General features: G+C 40.3%; 1 protein-coding gene across 2 annotated transcripts; it reads left to right on the top strand.

The window, feature by feature from the left end:
• The first annotated feature begins 10,926 nt into the window (after nucleotides 1-10,926).
• Nucleotides 10,927-13,579, top strand: Np4 (defensin NP-4 precursor). 2 transcript variants are annotated; one of them, XM_006253366.4, is made up of 3 exons: nucleotides 10,927-11,076; nucleotides 12,622-12,803; nucleotides 13,320-13,579. In XM_006253366.4, exons 1-3 carry the CDS (start codon nucleotides 10,991-10,993, stop codon nucleotides 13,430-13,432), a joined length of 381 nt encoding a protein of 126 aa, XP_006253428.1. In that variant the 5' UTR covers nucleotides 10,927-10,990; the 3' UTR covers nucleotides 13,433-13,579. The 2 variants fall into 2 exon arrangements, with proteins under 2 accessions (XP_006253428.1, NP_775421.1); NM_173299.3 differs by having other exon boundaries at nucleotides 10,998-11,072; nucleotides 13,320-13,575.
• The last annotated feature ends 1,051 nt before the right edge of the window (nucleotides 13,580-14,630 follow it).

The raw sequence follows: 14,630 nt of genomic DNA, 5'->3' as shown, positions 1-14,630 counted from the left end.
AAGACAATACTAGGAATTCCAGGAATGGAAGAGACACCAGATGGTCCCTCACACCTGAAGAAACACCAAGAAAGAGCACAGGGGCCTCTGATAATTAACGGGTCCTCCCCTTTTAGTTGGGCCTCAGTTCTATATCCAAACATGGGTACTCAGAACAGGTGCAGATTGAAATGGAAGTTCGGGTAATTACAATTTAAATTGAGTCTATGGACTTTCCGTGTTGTCTGAGTTTATAACTCTGTGCATTAGGATATTTTTAATAACGTTTTGAAATAATAAGATTCTTATTCTTCATTAAACTAAATGGAGAGAAACTGGAAGCAATCCCACTAAAATCAGGGACTAGACAAGGCTGCCCACTCTCTCTCTACTTATTCAATATAGTTCTTGAAGTTCTAGCCAGAGCAATCAGACAACAAAAGGAGATCAAGGGGATACAGATCGGAAAAGAAGAGGTCAAAATATCACTATTTGCAGATGACATGATAGTATATTTAAGTGATCCCAAAAGTTCCACCAGAGAACTACTAAAGCTGATAAACAACTTCAGCAAAGTGGCTGGGTATAAAATTAACTCAAATAAATCAGTTGCCTTCCTCTATACAAAAGAGAAACAAGCCGAGAAAGAAATTAGGGAAACGACACCCTTCATAATAGACCCAAATAATATAAAGTACCTCGGTGTGACTTTAACCAAGCAAGTAAAAGATCTGTACAATAAGAACTTCAAGACACTGAGGAAAGAAATTGAAGAAGATCTCAGAAGATGGAAAGATCTCCCATGCTCATGGATTGGCAGGATTAATATAGTAAAAATGGCCATTTTACCAAAAGCAATCTACAGATTCAGTGCAATCCCCATCAAAATACCAATCCAATTCTTCAAAGAGTTAGACAGAACAATTTGCAAATTCATCTGGAATAACAAAAAACCCAGGATAGCTAAAGCTATCCTCAACAATAAAAGGACTTCAGGGGGAATCACTATCCCTGAACTCAAGCAGTATTACAGAGCAATAGTGATAAAAACTGCATGGTATTGGTACAGAGACAGACAGATAGACCAATGGAATAGAATTGAAGACCCAGAAATGAACCCACACACCTATGGTCACTTGATTTTTGACAAAGGAGCCAAAACCATCCAATGTAAAAAAGATAGCATTTTCAGCAAATGGTGCTGGTTCAACTGGAGGGCAACATGTAGAAGAATGCAGATCGATCCATGCTTATCACCCTGTACAAAGCTTAAGTCCAAGTGGATCAAGGACCTCCACATCAAACCAGACACACTCAAACTAATAGAAGAAAAACTAGGGAAGCATCTGGAACACATGGGCACTGGAAAAAATTTCCTGAACAAAACACCAATGGCTTATGCTCTAAGATCAAGAATCGACAAATGGGATCTCATAAAACTGCAAAGCTTCTGTAAGGCAAAGGACACTGTGGTTAGGACAAAACGGCAACCAACAGATTGGGAAAAGATCTTTACCAATCCTACAACAGATAGAGGCCTTATATCCAAAATATACAAAGAACTCAAGAAGTTAGACCGCAGGGAAACAAATAACCCTATTAAAAAATGGGGTTCAGAGCGAAACAAAGAATTCACAGCTGAGGAATGCCAAATGGCTGAGAAACACCTAAAGAAATGTTCAACATCTTTAGTCATAAGGGAAATGCAAATCAAAACAACCCTGAGATTTCACCTCACACCAGTGAGAATGGCTAAGATCAAAAACTCAGGTGACAGCAGATGCTGGCGAGGATGTGGAGAAAGAGGAACACTCCTCCATTGTTGGTGGGATTGCAGACTGGTAAAACCATTCTGGAAATCAGTCTGGAGGTTCCTCAGAAAATTGGACATTGAACTGCCTGAGGATCCAGCTATACCTCTCTTGGGCATATACCCAAAAGATGCCTCAACATATAAAAGAGACACGTGCTCCACTATGTTCATCGCAGCCTTATTTATAATAGCCAGAAACTGGAAAGAACCCAGATGCCCTTCAACAGAGGAATGGATACAGAAAATGTGGTACATCTACACAATGGAATATTACTCAGCTATCAAAAACAACGAGTCTATGAAATTCGTAGGCAAATGGTTGGAACTGGAAAATATCATCCTGAGTGAGCTAACCCAATCACAGAAAGACATACATGGTATGCACTCATTGATAAGTGGCTATTAGCCCAAATGCTTGAATTACCCTAGATGCCTAGAACAAATGAAACTCAAGACGGATGATCAAAATGTGAATGCTTCACTCCTTCTTTAAATGAGGAAAAAGAATACCCTTGGCAGGGAAGGGAGAGGCAAAGATTAAAACAGAGACTGAAGGAACACCCATTCAGAGCCTGCCCCACATGTGGCCCATACATATACAGCCACCCAATTAGACAAGATTGATGAAGCAAAGAAGTGAAGACCGACAGGAGCCGGATGTAGATCTCTCCTGAGAGACACAGCCAGAATACAGCAAATACAGAGGCGAATGCCAGCAGCAAACCACTGAACTGAGAATAGGTCCCCTATTGAAGGAATCAGAGAAAGAACTGGAAGAGCTTGAAGGGGCTCGAGACCCCAAAAGTACAACAATGCCAAGCAACCAGAGCTTCCAGGGACTAAGCCACTACCTAAAGACTATACATGGACTGACCCTGGACTCTGACCCCATAGGTAGCAATGAATATCCTAGTAAGAGCACCAGTGGAAGGGGAAGCCCTGGGTCCTGCTAAGACTGAACCCCCAGTGAACTAGTCTATGGGGGGAGGGCGGCAATGGGGGGAGGGTTGGGAGGGGAACACCCATAAGGAAGGGGAGGGGGGAGAGGGATGTTTGCCCGGAAACCGGGAAAGGGACTAACACTCGAAATGTATATAAGAAATACTCAAGTTAATAAAAAAAAAAATATCTGGCATAGTAAGAGCTGATAAAATAAAAAGATTCTTATTCTTGAATCTAAGTGTTTTCATAAAGGCATATACCAAATGTTAGTTGAAAACAAGCTAATTCCTAAACAGATACATGTAGTCAGGACAGTTCCTATGAGAGAGGTCCTTTATTGAAAGGGAGAAGAAGTGAGGAAGAGAAAGAGAAAGATGGGTCAGTCTTTGTCTTTTATCTGGAATTAATATAAGTGACCCATGTAATGACACATCCCTGTCTTTGAGACTGCATGAGGAGTCTTAATCTTTTATTGTTGAAGTAAAGCTGATTATCAAGCAGTATAAGTTACAATTTGCGAATATGACCACTATTTAGTAAATGGACGTAGTCTGACTAGGAAATGGTTGCTAGAGTTCTGCTGACTTCCACCATGATCTATGGCTCAAAACAAGAACAGGAACAATTAATTGTCTCATCTAAGACTCTGGGATGTAGAGAGTGTGAAGAAGACATAAAGTATTGAAACTGAGTCCTGACTTGTGGCTCAGGACTGCGCATGCGGTGGAAGCCCAAAAGCCTATGTCCAGTAGGCCATGCCCTCTGATCCTACAAATAAGCAACAAGCTTGTAGGAGTCCAATTTTCTTTATTCCCCACTCCGACACTCAGCCTCTCCCACTCACAGGAGATGTGGAGCAAGAAAGAGAAAGAAAAAGCCTTAACTGCCTATGAAGTTGCTCATTAAAAATATAGATTATGTTTTAGAACTTAGGGAGGGAATTATCCTGATTTTCAAAAATAACACTGAAAAAATACATATATCCCAGGTCTTCTAACTGTGAGGAAAAAAGTAGGAAGTACTTGCATGAACAATGGAAATAGATATTTGTCCATTTGTTGAATTAAGAGTCGAATGAGAGATGAGGAGAAAGGAAATATTTGTGAGCAATATCAAGGAAAGAAATTGTGGAGGTGGTGAGATGGCTGAGCAGGAGTCCAGACCTGAGGGCAGCTGTTGCTCCTACAGGGCTTCTGCTCCTCTCTTTAGGGTGTATCTGCAAATTCCCTCCTTTCTGTCTTACAGCCTCTCTTTGGAGTGTATTTGCAAATTCCCTCCTTTTTGTCTCACAGCCTCTCCTTAGGATATCTCTGTTAACTCCTTCCTTTGGGTTTAACTGCATCCCCTTAAAGTATATGTGCGAATTCTCTCTTCTGGTGTTTGCTCTGAATTCAGAGGAACCTGACTTTTATGTACACTCTAGAAATAGGTAAAACAATAATTCTTATTATATAACAGCACCAATAACCTGAATGTAATATTTCTGAGTTTTCTTTCTTTCAATTTAAATCTGTAAAACCCAAGCCTGTGTTTTGTTAATGGCATTAGAAAAATTCCTACCATGTCCTGTGTATGAGACACAGTTACCTTTCTTACCCATCCATTGACACAGCTGAGGACTTCCAACCTCTAATGGAGGGCGTTCATGATCTTTAATAACTGACATATGCTATCACATGGGAATGCCCAAGAAGACAAGAGGAAATTTGGTGGAGTGGGTGGGCCTGTGACACCAAAGTGATGTAGGACACATGAAGACGTACTTTGTAGTTCATTGCTATTTCTCCTTGTAGTAAAACTTGTAAAGGCATCATTATATATTCAACATGGGCTCCAAAGAATGGACGTTAGTATCCAGTGGCCTCTGATACCTTGCATCTTGCACAGGATCCATTTGTGCACCAGGGAAGGCTAGCCCTTTTCCTTCTTCACAGTGGTTAGAACTCCGCTGACTCACAGGAAGTGCTGGGTAAGATGGGTAACAGCTTGAGAACTTGTTTTTTTCTTATGACCTCCTGCACTGCATTGTGAACCCTAAGACAGTGGGGGTGATCACTTTTGCACTTGTTTTGCCTAACAAGCCTGGATGCAAAAACTCAAAAGAACTCCCAGCTACTCTTAACAATGAACTCTATTTCTTAACAGTGATCTTACATGTGAGTTATTACATGTGATTACTGGCCAAACAATCTTTTCTTCAGATATTTCTGGAGAGTACACGTTATTCATTGGTGGTCTTCCATCAAATCCCAGAGGTAGGAATTAGTAAAGGTACAGATGCATGAGAAGTTGTAGAGAGACCATCTGCCAACAGAGGTCTTTCAACCTTGATCTCCTATAAGGTTCTAAACAAGGAAACAAATAATCCCAATAAACGACAGGGGGTAGCAGTCTAGAATACAGAAGTTAAGGTTGAATGTGGGGTAGTTGTAAAGTCCAATAGATTTGGCCACAGCCCTGTTGCCTAACCTTTAGTGTCTCTGAGTAATGCAATTAACCTCTTCAAGTTCCATTCCAAACCCACAACACATTGGTCAATAAAGTGGCTACTTTATTGGGTTATTGTGAAAACCTCTGATAGGAGGAGAAAAAAAGATTTTAGCAATTAGTCAAATAAGCTAATATAATACGCTGTACAGGTTATCTACCTGGAGAATGCTAACTGACTTATCACATGTTTCAAAATGTCATAGTTTCTATGAAGTTAAGACCCAAACTGCCCTGACTCTGCAATAAATGAAAATTTAGTAATATTTCTTTTCCTAAGAAGTGGTTAATTTCAATAGCATTTAAATATTTTCTCCAATAGCCAATGCTTATATTTGTTAAACTAATGGGGAATGTATCTCCGAGTTTCCAATACCTCAAAAATTTAATGGCATTAATATCCTTGTTAAAGAGACATTGCCCAAAAATGCAGTATTCCAAATTTTGGTCAAAGATGCCATGTATAAGGATAAATGAGCAAGGACACCAGAGAAGACAAGACAACCTCATGCTCTCGGCCACTGCTGCTGAGTGCTGATGACCACTCCACTTAGCTTCTCTTTTATCTCCAATAAATTGCTTGCACTATGCTTCCTGTGTGTTTGCATTCTTTTGATGTTCTCTATAAGGCTCAGTCAAGACTATGCATATATAGTCTCAGTACCTTCAAGGAAACATTTGCAGATGAACAAATAATCTAGATTTTACTTGCAAAATACAGGCTCCAACGACTAACAATTTAAAAATGCCCCTGGGTTGAGACACAAATTTAAAGAAAGTTCAGAATGCTCTTGATCCTACCACATGCCTCCCCTGACTTTTTACTCTTCCTTCATGTAGACTTGCCTCACTCTATAAGACATTGCCTTTATGTTAAGGAAAGGAACCACTTTGGGCTTCAGGTTTATATGGTTCTAAAATCTCACTTCTAAGAGAGCTACCTGTATCCTTTAAAGGTGTAGAAGTTTTAATGAACCTGGCCTGTATTATGCCTCTGGCTTCTAAGCTGTGGGTTATTTATGGCTTTATGGAGACAACTTTTAGCAATGTTAGAGAATTTTAGTCATAGAATGGATAGGATGAAAAGCAGGACATCACACATTATGATGTGCACGTTATCTGCAGTGTCTGCACTTGTATAGGACAAAATATACTTTCTATACAGGAAACCTCTTCATATACAGAAAGTGGGCCTGTCTAGTGAGTCCAGTGCTCTCTACAAGGTACTCTCAAGTGAGTTCCTTATAGCTTTGGAGAGCTTAACGCAGCTTGCAGGAGATATTCAAGATAAATTCAAAAGTCCATAGACAGTTTTCCTTGCACCATGATTCTCCAGTAATGCTACAATGTGGTCAGTGTCAGGCTCTAAATCATCACACACTCCTTAAGGGAAAATCATGTATGGATGAAAGGACAGCAGTGGTGGTTACCTTGTAGATTGCAGCTTCCAGTAGCACAGATGGTGTGGGTTCCCAGTAAATATTCCTATGGGCATTCAATAGGGAAGGAACCATACTGGAAGATTTGAATGCCCTCCTCACATTTGGGGAAGGAAGGATGCGAGAAGCATCTTACTTGGAAGTTTATAGTAACGATGGCATATGTCATCTCTAGTGATTGAGAATGTAGATTAAATCTAACTCTAGCCAGTCTAATCCTTTTACCCTCAAATATTGCAGAATACTCATCATGCAAACATAATGGGCAGATACCAAATTCCCACAAGACTTTAAATAAGTCACTTGTGACCTGGGGAAAAAGAATTTAGCAATTAAGTCAAATGTGGCATCATCCTTCTGAAATGAAATAGTCTAAAGGTATAGGTTCTCAGTTAGTATAACAAAGTAAGTGTCCATCAACAAACACATGACACAGTCATATTCATCAAGCTCCCTACTAACGTTCTCCAAGGCCTCTCCACTATATCACAGAGCTAAAAGCCTCTCTTGCCTTTGTCTCCAGAGAGATCATTCCACCATCTCTCCCTGTTGAAAATTCTTCACCCTGGATGCAATAAGCTCATGTATTCTTCCTTCCCATTTTGCAGTTTAGGCTGAAATTTTCTTGTGATATGCAAGAGTTCATTATTTTTAAACTGACCTATTGCAGTGGTGAAATTACTAGGTGCATAATGGTAAGTGTTTATGCATGTATGTGCGTATTGTGAAATGATTAAGTTGTGGAATTAGCATATCTGTCACCTCATATATTTATAATTTTGTTATGGCAAAACACTCAAATTCTACTGTACTATACTAAGTGTTTTGAAATACATAATCCGTTATTATTTCTGACCATGCTATTATGTAATAGTCCACCACAAGTCATTTCTCTTATGTAAATGTAATTCTGTACCCATTGACCAACCTACTGCCAGCCACCCTTGACCTTGCCAGCCTCTAGTAGCAAGTATCCTATTCTCACCTGCCATTAAATTGCTTCTTATTTTGGATATATGTGAACATGTTGTTCTTCACTTTGTCTGTCTGGATATTACACAGTAAGTGTCCTCCAGAGCCATCTCAGTTATAAAAATTCCATCTTTTTATTGTTGAATACCATTTCACTATGTATACACACAATCTCTCTCTCTCCTCTCTCTTTATCTATCTCTCTGTCTCTCTCTGTCTCTCTGACTCTGTCTGTCTGTCTCTCTCTCTCTCTCTCTCTCACACACACACACACACACAGACTCACACAGAGTGTTTATACATGTGTACCAATTCTTTCTATCCACTCACCCACTGAGAGACATCTCTTGACAATAATGTACAATATACAAAGCTACAATCCACAAAGTTAGCTCTCAAGCACAAATAGTTTATTTTGATTTGAATGTTTGGTCTTCTGAACTCTTTCTCAAATCCGAAGCAGAATATAAGAGATTAAGAGATAGTTTCCTGTGCTTTACCAACTTTCCTTTGCCACTCAAAGTTCCACAGATCATTTAAGAAACTTGCAGATTAGAGGAAAAGACTCTCTAGTCTAATGTGGACCAGATGTTTACCTTCCCATCTTCTTAATACTTGGACCCCTTAGGAGGTCACTGTCTTTAGCCTGCTAGCCAATGACCACATGCCCACATACTTGCCATTGTCTATATTCTCACTCATTGTGTGTTAATCTAAAACTCCAGATTTGTAACCTATTCCTCTGCCTTCCTGTCCCCTCAGGGGGTGACCCTGCTTCTTTGATAGTGTTCCTCAATAAAGCAGTCTTTAGAGTAAGCTAGGAAGTCTGTTACCCAGTGTGTTCCCGGAACACCTGGACCCAGCTCTTTCACATCAGATGTTCTGTGTTAGGAATGATCATACTTCCCACGTGTGTTGATGTGCGACCTAGATTCACAGTTAAAGAACGACCCTCACATCAGAATTTTCACTCAAATTCTTTAGAACATTAAGAGATTAGAAAAAGTAGAAGGTTCAGGAAATAAAAGTATTGTCCTGGCCTTTCTTTTTCTGTTTCTGATGGCTCTCGTATGATAGCAGAGAGAGTGAAGGGCAGTTCTAGGAAATCTTTGTAGTTTGAAATCCTAGGAAAAGTACACATGCTCATTTTTCTCATGTTCTAGAAATCACCAAAGTCATAAAGCGCACCCCATTAAATCCCTCTCCAAGACAGAGACCTGAACTCCACTTGGGTTGCACCCTGTTCCTGCATCGCCATTTCAGAAATCTGGATAAACAGTATAGTTCATCAAAACATCTCAAGTAGTACAACATCATATGCTACTTCTCTAGGATGTGTAAGTGGGTCATTCTTAGATACTAGGTGAGAAGATGGAGTCCCCACTTTATCGATGCATTGACAAACCAAAGGTTGATATTCAAAATAACCATCACAAGTCCCACCTTCTCTCACCGTGTGTGTACATGAAAATGCCCTGCTCTCCTACTGCTGTGTTAGATATCATTACAAGAAGAAATGGATTCCAAACAATACACACATGGGTTCTGCTCATATGTATCATTTGGTCAGTGCCATGAACTTAGAGATCAGTGATTCTCTAGGATTTGGGGACTAAGTGCAGAAAAGCACTCGAGCATACTTGGCAAGTTGGTACTGGTGTCAGAAGGAGGTTGATATGGGCTGGGAACTGACAGCAGATGGTAAGTGTAAATCCACCCATCCAGGCTCAGGATGGGGGGGATCATCATCAACCTGTCTGAAGCCGAGTGGCCTTTGATGATGGATATTTTTAAACATTATGAACAAAAACGTTTTTCCTGAGAAAGCGGCGTATAAATAGTTCTGGTCTAACAGTTTAAGAGGCCTCATTTCTTCCCCTGTGGTTCCCCAAGCAAGACTCAGAATTTCTCAAACTATGGCAGATGACTTCCAGTGTGAACATCTGACTTAGTTCATTTTGTCTTCTATAACAAGATACCACATACAAAGTCATAAAATAATCATATTATACCCATAGATTTTACCATTTCCTACAGTTCTTGGTGCTCTGAAGTTTTAAATAAAAAAGATTTTTCTCTCTTGTGATAGCCCATTTCCTGGCTTATAAAAGACATTTTCAGAAAATATCAGCACCTTGTTGGAGGGATAAGGTGGTTCCCTGAGCCTCTTTTATAAAAGAAGCACACTATCCCTGGGGATCTTTCTTTTTAATCCAATACCTTACCAGAAAACTCCACTTGTCAATGTCATGACCTTTGTGGGTATGATTTCCATATATCAATTTTAGTAAGACTTAAACATTCTGACTACATCTAGTAAAGAAAAGAATGAGATATTAACACTTTAAATCTTGGAGAAAAATACAGCATGTTGACATGAGTGAGTTTTTGATACTGAACAAGAAATTACAAATGTTATGCTCAAGCAGAACTGGGATATGCCTATATTCCAATAGCAGTGTCAGAGGATTTGAGGCCATGTCAAAGCACTGTTTTCCCCTATAGACTGTATTGTGCAAAGTCAATTCATCTCCAACATGGGATATCCATTCTGACCATGCTGGGTCTAACATTGTTTTGATACATGGCCAGTACTGGTTTAGGCATAATGCCTCTGATCACATACCACTTGGTAAGAGGAGCTAGCTTCATTCTCTCTGCCGTGTGTCCAGCCAGTGGGACATTTTGAAGACATCATGTCTCAAGGAACTAGGACATGGATGTTTTGCCCATATGGCTCTAGAGAACTGTTTACCCTTATTAGTGGCCAAGAAAGCTTGCATGCTCTTCATTCAGAGAATGACTTGATATATATATACTTCAATCAAATGAGAGACTCCATTAGAATCTACAGGGGAACTAATGTGCACTCTCACTATAGCGTACTATCTGTGCTCTGCTGAAAGGCTTAACTAGTTCCCACAGTGGGAACTAGTTAACAACTAGTTCTCACAGTTGGGACTAGGTCCTGGAGAGGTTCACTAAGAACTACTTCTCAAATCCTTCTCTTTATGCTCATGAAATATGTATTCTAGTCATTTCCAGAGGCAAAAGCCCTCAGTTGCAGGCCACACATTTCCTGTGTGCTCTCTCATACTTTCTGATACAGGTGATTAAACTTCTGCCACAGAGCTATACAGCACAAGATCCTTGGAGTGAATAGTGATGGACAAATGGATGTTATCTTGTGTTGGACTCGATAAATAAGAAGTCGCTTTTGTAAGCCCCGCTTTGCTCCCAGCTTTTCCAAATTGCTTAACTGCCCTTGCACCACAGGTGTTTGAGGTATCCAATAGAAATTAACCACAAAAAGTTAAGACATCACAAGTGATCCTTAAATAGGGGAAGTCTATCCAAGATGTTTCAGCTGCTCCTGTATCCCAAGGCCTGGAAAGAAGAGTTCTGTGTCTCTTGCTCTGCTCTCCCTGCATACGCCAAAGGTCTGTAAGTAATGAATGTAATTTTCAAAGTATGGGTATGTCACTGAGGCCTAGGTACAAGGGACTCCCTAAAGGCAAGGGTGCTCTGGAGGAGGCCATGTCATTAGACCCCATTCTAGTGTTCTTCTAGCTGGGTCTCTGGTATCAGAAAAGGACAGTAAGTACTGGTTAAGGGGAAACTCACAAAACTTCCCAAAACATAAATGTTGCCCTTGTCATTGAAGTAGAGATAATAATATAATCTTTAACATGTCTGTCTAGTGTAAGAAATATCTCATGTTATTGGTACGCTTTGGCTACTGCACCCATATTCTATATATTTTGGATATTAATTTCTTTTCTTTTTTTTAAAATATTTTATTTATTTATTATATATATGAATACACTGTAGCTGTCTTCAGACACACCAGAAGAGGGCATTAGATCTCATTACAGATGGTTGTGAGCCACCATGTGGTTGCTGGGATTTGAACTCAGGACCTTGGGAAGAGCAGTCAGTGCTCTTAACCACTGAGCCATCTATCCAGCCCCCCCTTTTTTTTAAACATTTTTTTAGATCTATTTATTTATTACATACACAGTGTTCTGCATATATATGACAGACAAGGGCACCAGATCTTACTATAGATGGCTGTGAGCTACCATGTGGTTGCTGGGAATTGAACTCAGGACCTCTGGAAGAGTAGTCGGTGCTCTTAACCGCTGAGCCATCTCTCCAGCCCCTAGTTTCTTTTCAAATGTATCCTTTGCTAATGTTTTATGCCATGTTCTCACTTGCTACCTCACCATGATATTTATTTCCTTACCTGTGCAAAGGCTGAAAAGCCTAGTGCAACCCCACAATCCCCCTTGCCCACCTGCCTTGTTCCCAGATCCTTTGGTTTCATGCAAGACATCACTTTACAGACCCAGTTCTGAATTTTCTTCCAGTAGTTTTATGCTTTTACTTCTTAGTTCCAGGTCTTTACTTTACTTGAAATAAGGCCAATGTGGTCAGCAAGCATTGACTCTCTACACCATCAGGATTCAGGTGTCACCCCTGAGTGTCACCTTCAGATAGCAGATAAAAATACATCTTTAAAGATTTAGAGGAATTGGTCCTGAGACTTAATGCACGAGACTGCTGTTTCTTTTCTTCTTTTTAACATTAAAATGTAAACACTCATTCAAGTATAAGTTCATAATCCAAAAGGTTGTAACAGGAAACAATAGCAGGGTCCTCCTCAGCCTCACCAGCTTAAACCAAAGACAGCCACCGAACACTGGACCATTTGTCATGAGGGAAGCTGTGAGATCAAAAGTATCAAGAAGTCCTCAAGGAGAAATCCCTTTCCTTATCAATGTAGACACTGTCTCCCTGCAGGATCTATCTCAGATTCTTCTCTTCACATACACCCCCATATGCACAGAAAGACACACACATACACACACACACACACACGCACACTCACACACACACTCACAGACACACACACACACACACACACACACACACACGCACACACATACACACGTGTACACAGTTCCTGATGTTTTTTTCATCCCTTAGGAGACCCACAGCCATGAGGACACTCACTCTGCTCATCACCCTTCTCCTGCTGGCCCTCCACACCCAGGCAGAGTCTCCCCAAGAAAGAGCTAAGGCGGCTCCAGACCAGGATATGGTCATGGAGGACCAGGATATTTTCATATCCTTTGGAGGGTATAAAGGCACTGTTCTCCAAGATGCAGGTGAGAGACATAATCATACTCGAGACATGGGCTAGAGAGGAGGGGTAGAGGTAAGCTCTGAATTTGGGCCACTCATTCAACTTTATTACTTCTTTATTTTCCTCAGTGAACAGCAAGAGCCAAATAGATCAGTTTCTTGTTGCAAACACTTGTTTGTGAATATCATGGTTATAATACATAAAAAGACTCAGTGACTACTTGTTTTTTTTTTTCAAGATCTAAATGGCTACACTTACATTTTACTTTGTCTATTTTATTTTAAAAATTGGCATAGAGTTAGATATTTATGTAATGACAGGAGCACATAGAATGATAACAAAATTAAGACAAATGGGCATTAGTCTTTAGTTTTGTGATTATTTTTTGTATTTTTTTCCTACTGATTGTAATTGCTTATGCTGCTGTCACTAATATTCAAGGCAGAGAGCCCACTTAACCCAGCACAAATATTGCCCAAGATTCTTCCTCCCTGCTGAGTCAGGCACTAAGTACTTCCTATGATATCTGCTTCCCCAGTTGTGAAGGCAGGTCAAGCCTGCTATTGCAGAATCGGAGCCTGTGTTTCTGGAGAACGGCTCACTGGGGCATGTGGTCTCAATGGCCGCATCTACCGTCTCTGTTGCCGCTGAGCAAGAAGAAGGAGGAGGAGGAAGAGGAGGAGAAGGAGGAGAAGAAGCCATTTGTCATATGACTTGAAGGAGACTGTTACTTGTCCCATGTTATGTCCTTGAGTTTTCTCTTTCTTTATATCCAAATAAATTTCTTATAGCAAGTTCTCTCTGTGTGTGCTTGATTATTGTCTCCAAGCAAGACTCTGAGAACTGAGTACCAGAATGATAGAAAGAAATTCTTGGCCCAGGTCTATAAGAGTGTCAATGTTATCTCCTGATGGATAATAAGAAAGCTCAATGCCGTTGCTGGCAGCCTGATCTCTCGTCTCATAAATCCACTGCATTTGCCACTCTCAAATCCATTGTCCATGTGTGACAGACAACATGGTTATCTTCATTTTTATATTGTCCCAACTACCTAACTGTTCAAAGAAATCCACCTCCTCATTCTGAATTTGGACCAGGATTTGAACCAGCAGGCCAAGGTCCTGTATCTGCCAAAGAAGCCCTAACTGTGCGTCAGTTCTACAGACACAACTGTAAGCAGCATTAAGCAGGAAAGACACTAAATATGAAGTGTGAGGGCTTATATATCCTCAGCCTATTAGTGGCACTTTTAGAAGGGGCCCTATTGGAATAGGTGTGGCCTTGTTGGAGTAGGTTGGTCACTGCTGGTTTGGGCATTAAGAACCTTACCCTGCCTGCCTGGATGTCAATGTTCTTTTAGCAGCCTTTGATGAGGCTACAGAACTCTGAGTTCCCCCTCTACCATGCCTTCCTGGATGTTGCCCTATTCCTTCCTTGATAATAATGGACTGGACCTCTGAATCTGTAAACCAGCCCCAATTTAAATGTTGTCCTTATAAGATTTGCCTAGGTCATGGTGTCTGTTGACAACAGTAAAAGTATAAGACAAGAATCAACATAGAAAATTGCACCCAGATCTACTCAACACCTGAAGTATGTGTATATATCTGATGAAGCTGCATTTGTAGGCCTTACATTAAACACAGACACACACAGACACACACACACACATACTCACACATACACAATACACACAAACACATATGTGTAGGTATCTTAAGATACCTTTCTCTATACTTCTCAATAGGTACTAAGTTATTGGAAAATGTGACTAATGTCCCTTCCATCACAAGATATACAGTGATACACAGAGATACAGCAGAAGGGATCAGATCCCAGAGAACAGTAT

This window comes from Rattus norvegicus, chromosome 16, assembly GCF_036323735.1.
Source record: "Rattus norvegicus strain BN/NHsdMcwi chromosome 16, GRCr8, whole genome shotgun sequence".
In the NCBI taxonomy this organism is placed as follows: domain Eukaryota; kingdom Metazoa; phylum Chordata; class Mammalia; order Rodentia; family Muridae; genus Rattus; species Rattus norvegicus.
This window is presented reverse-complemented; position numbering and strand designations above follow the sequence as displayed.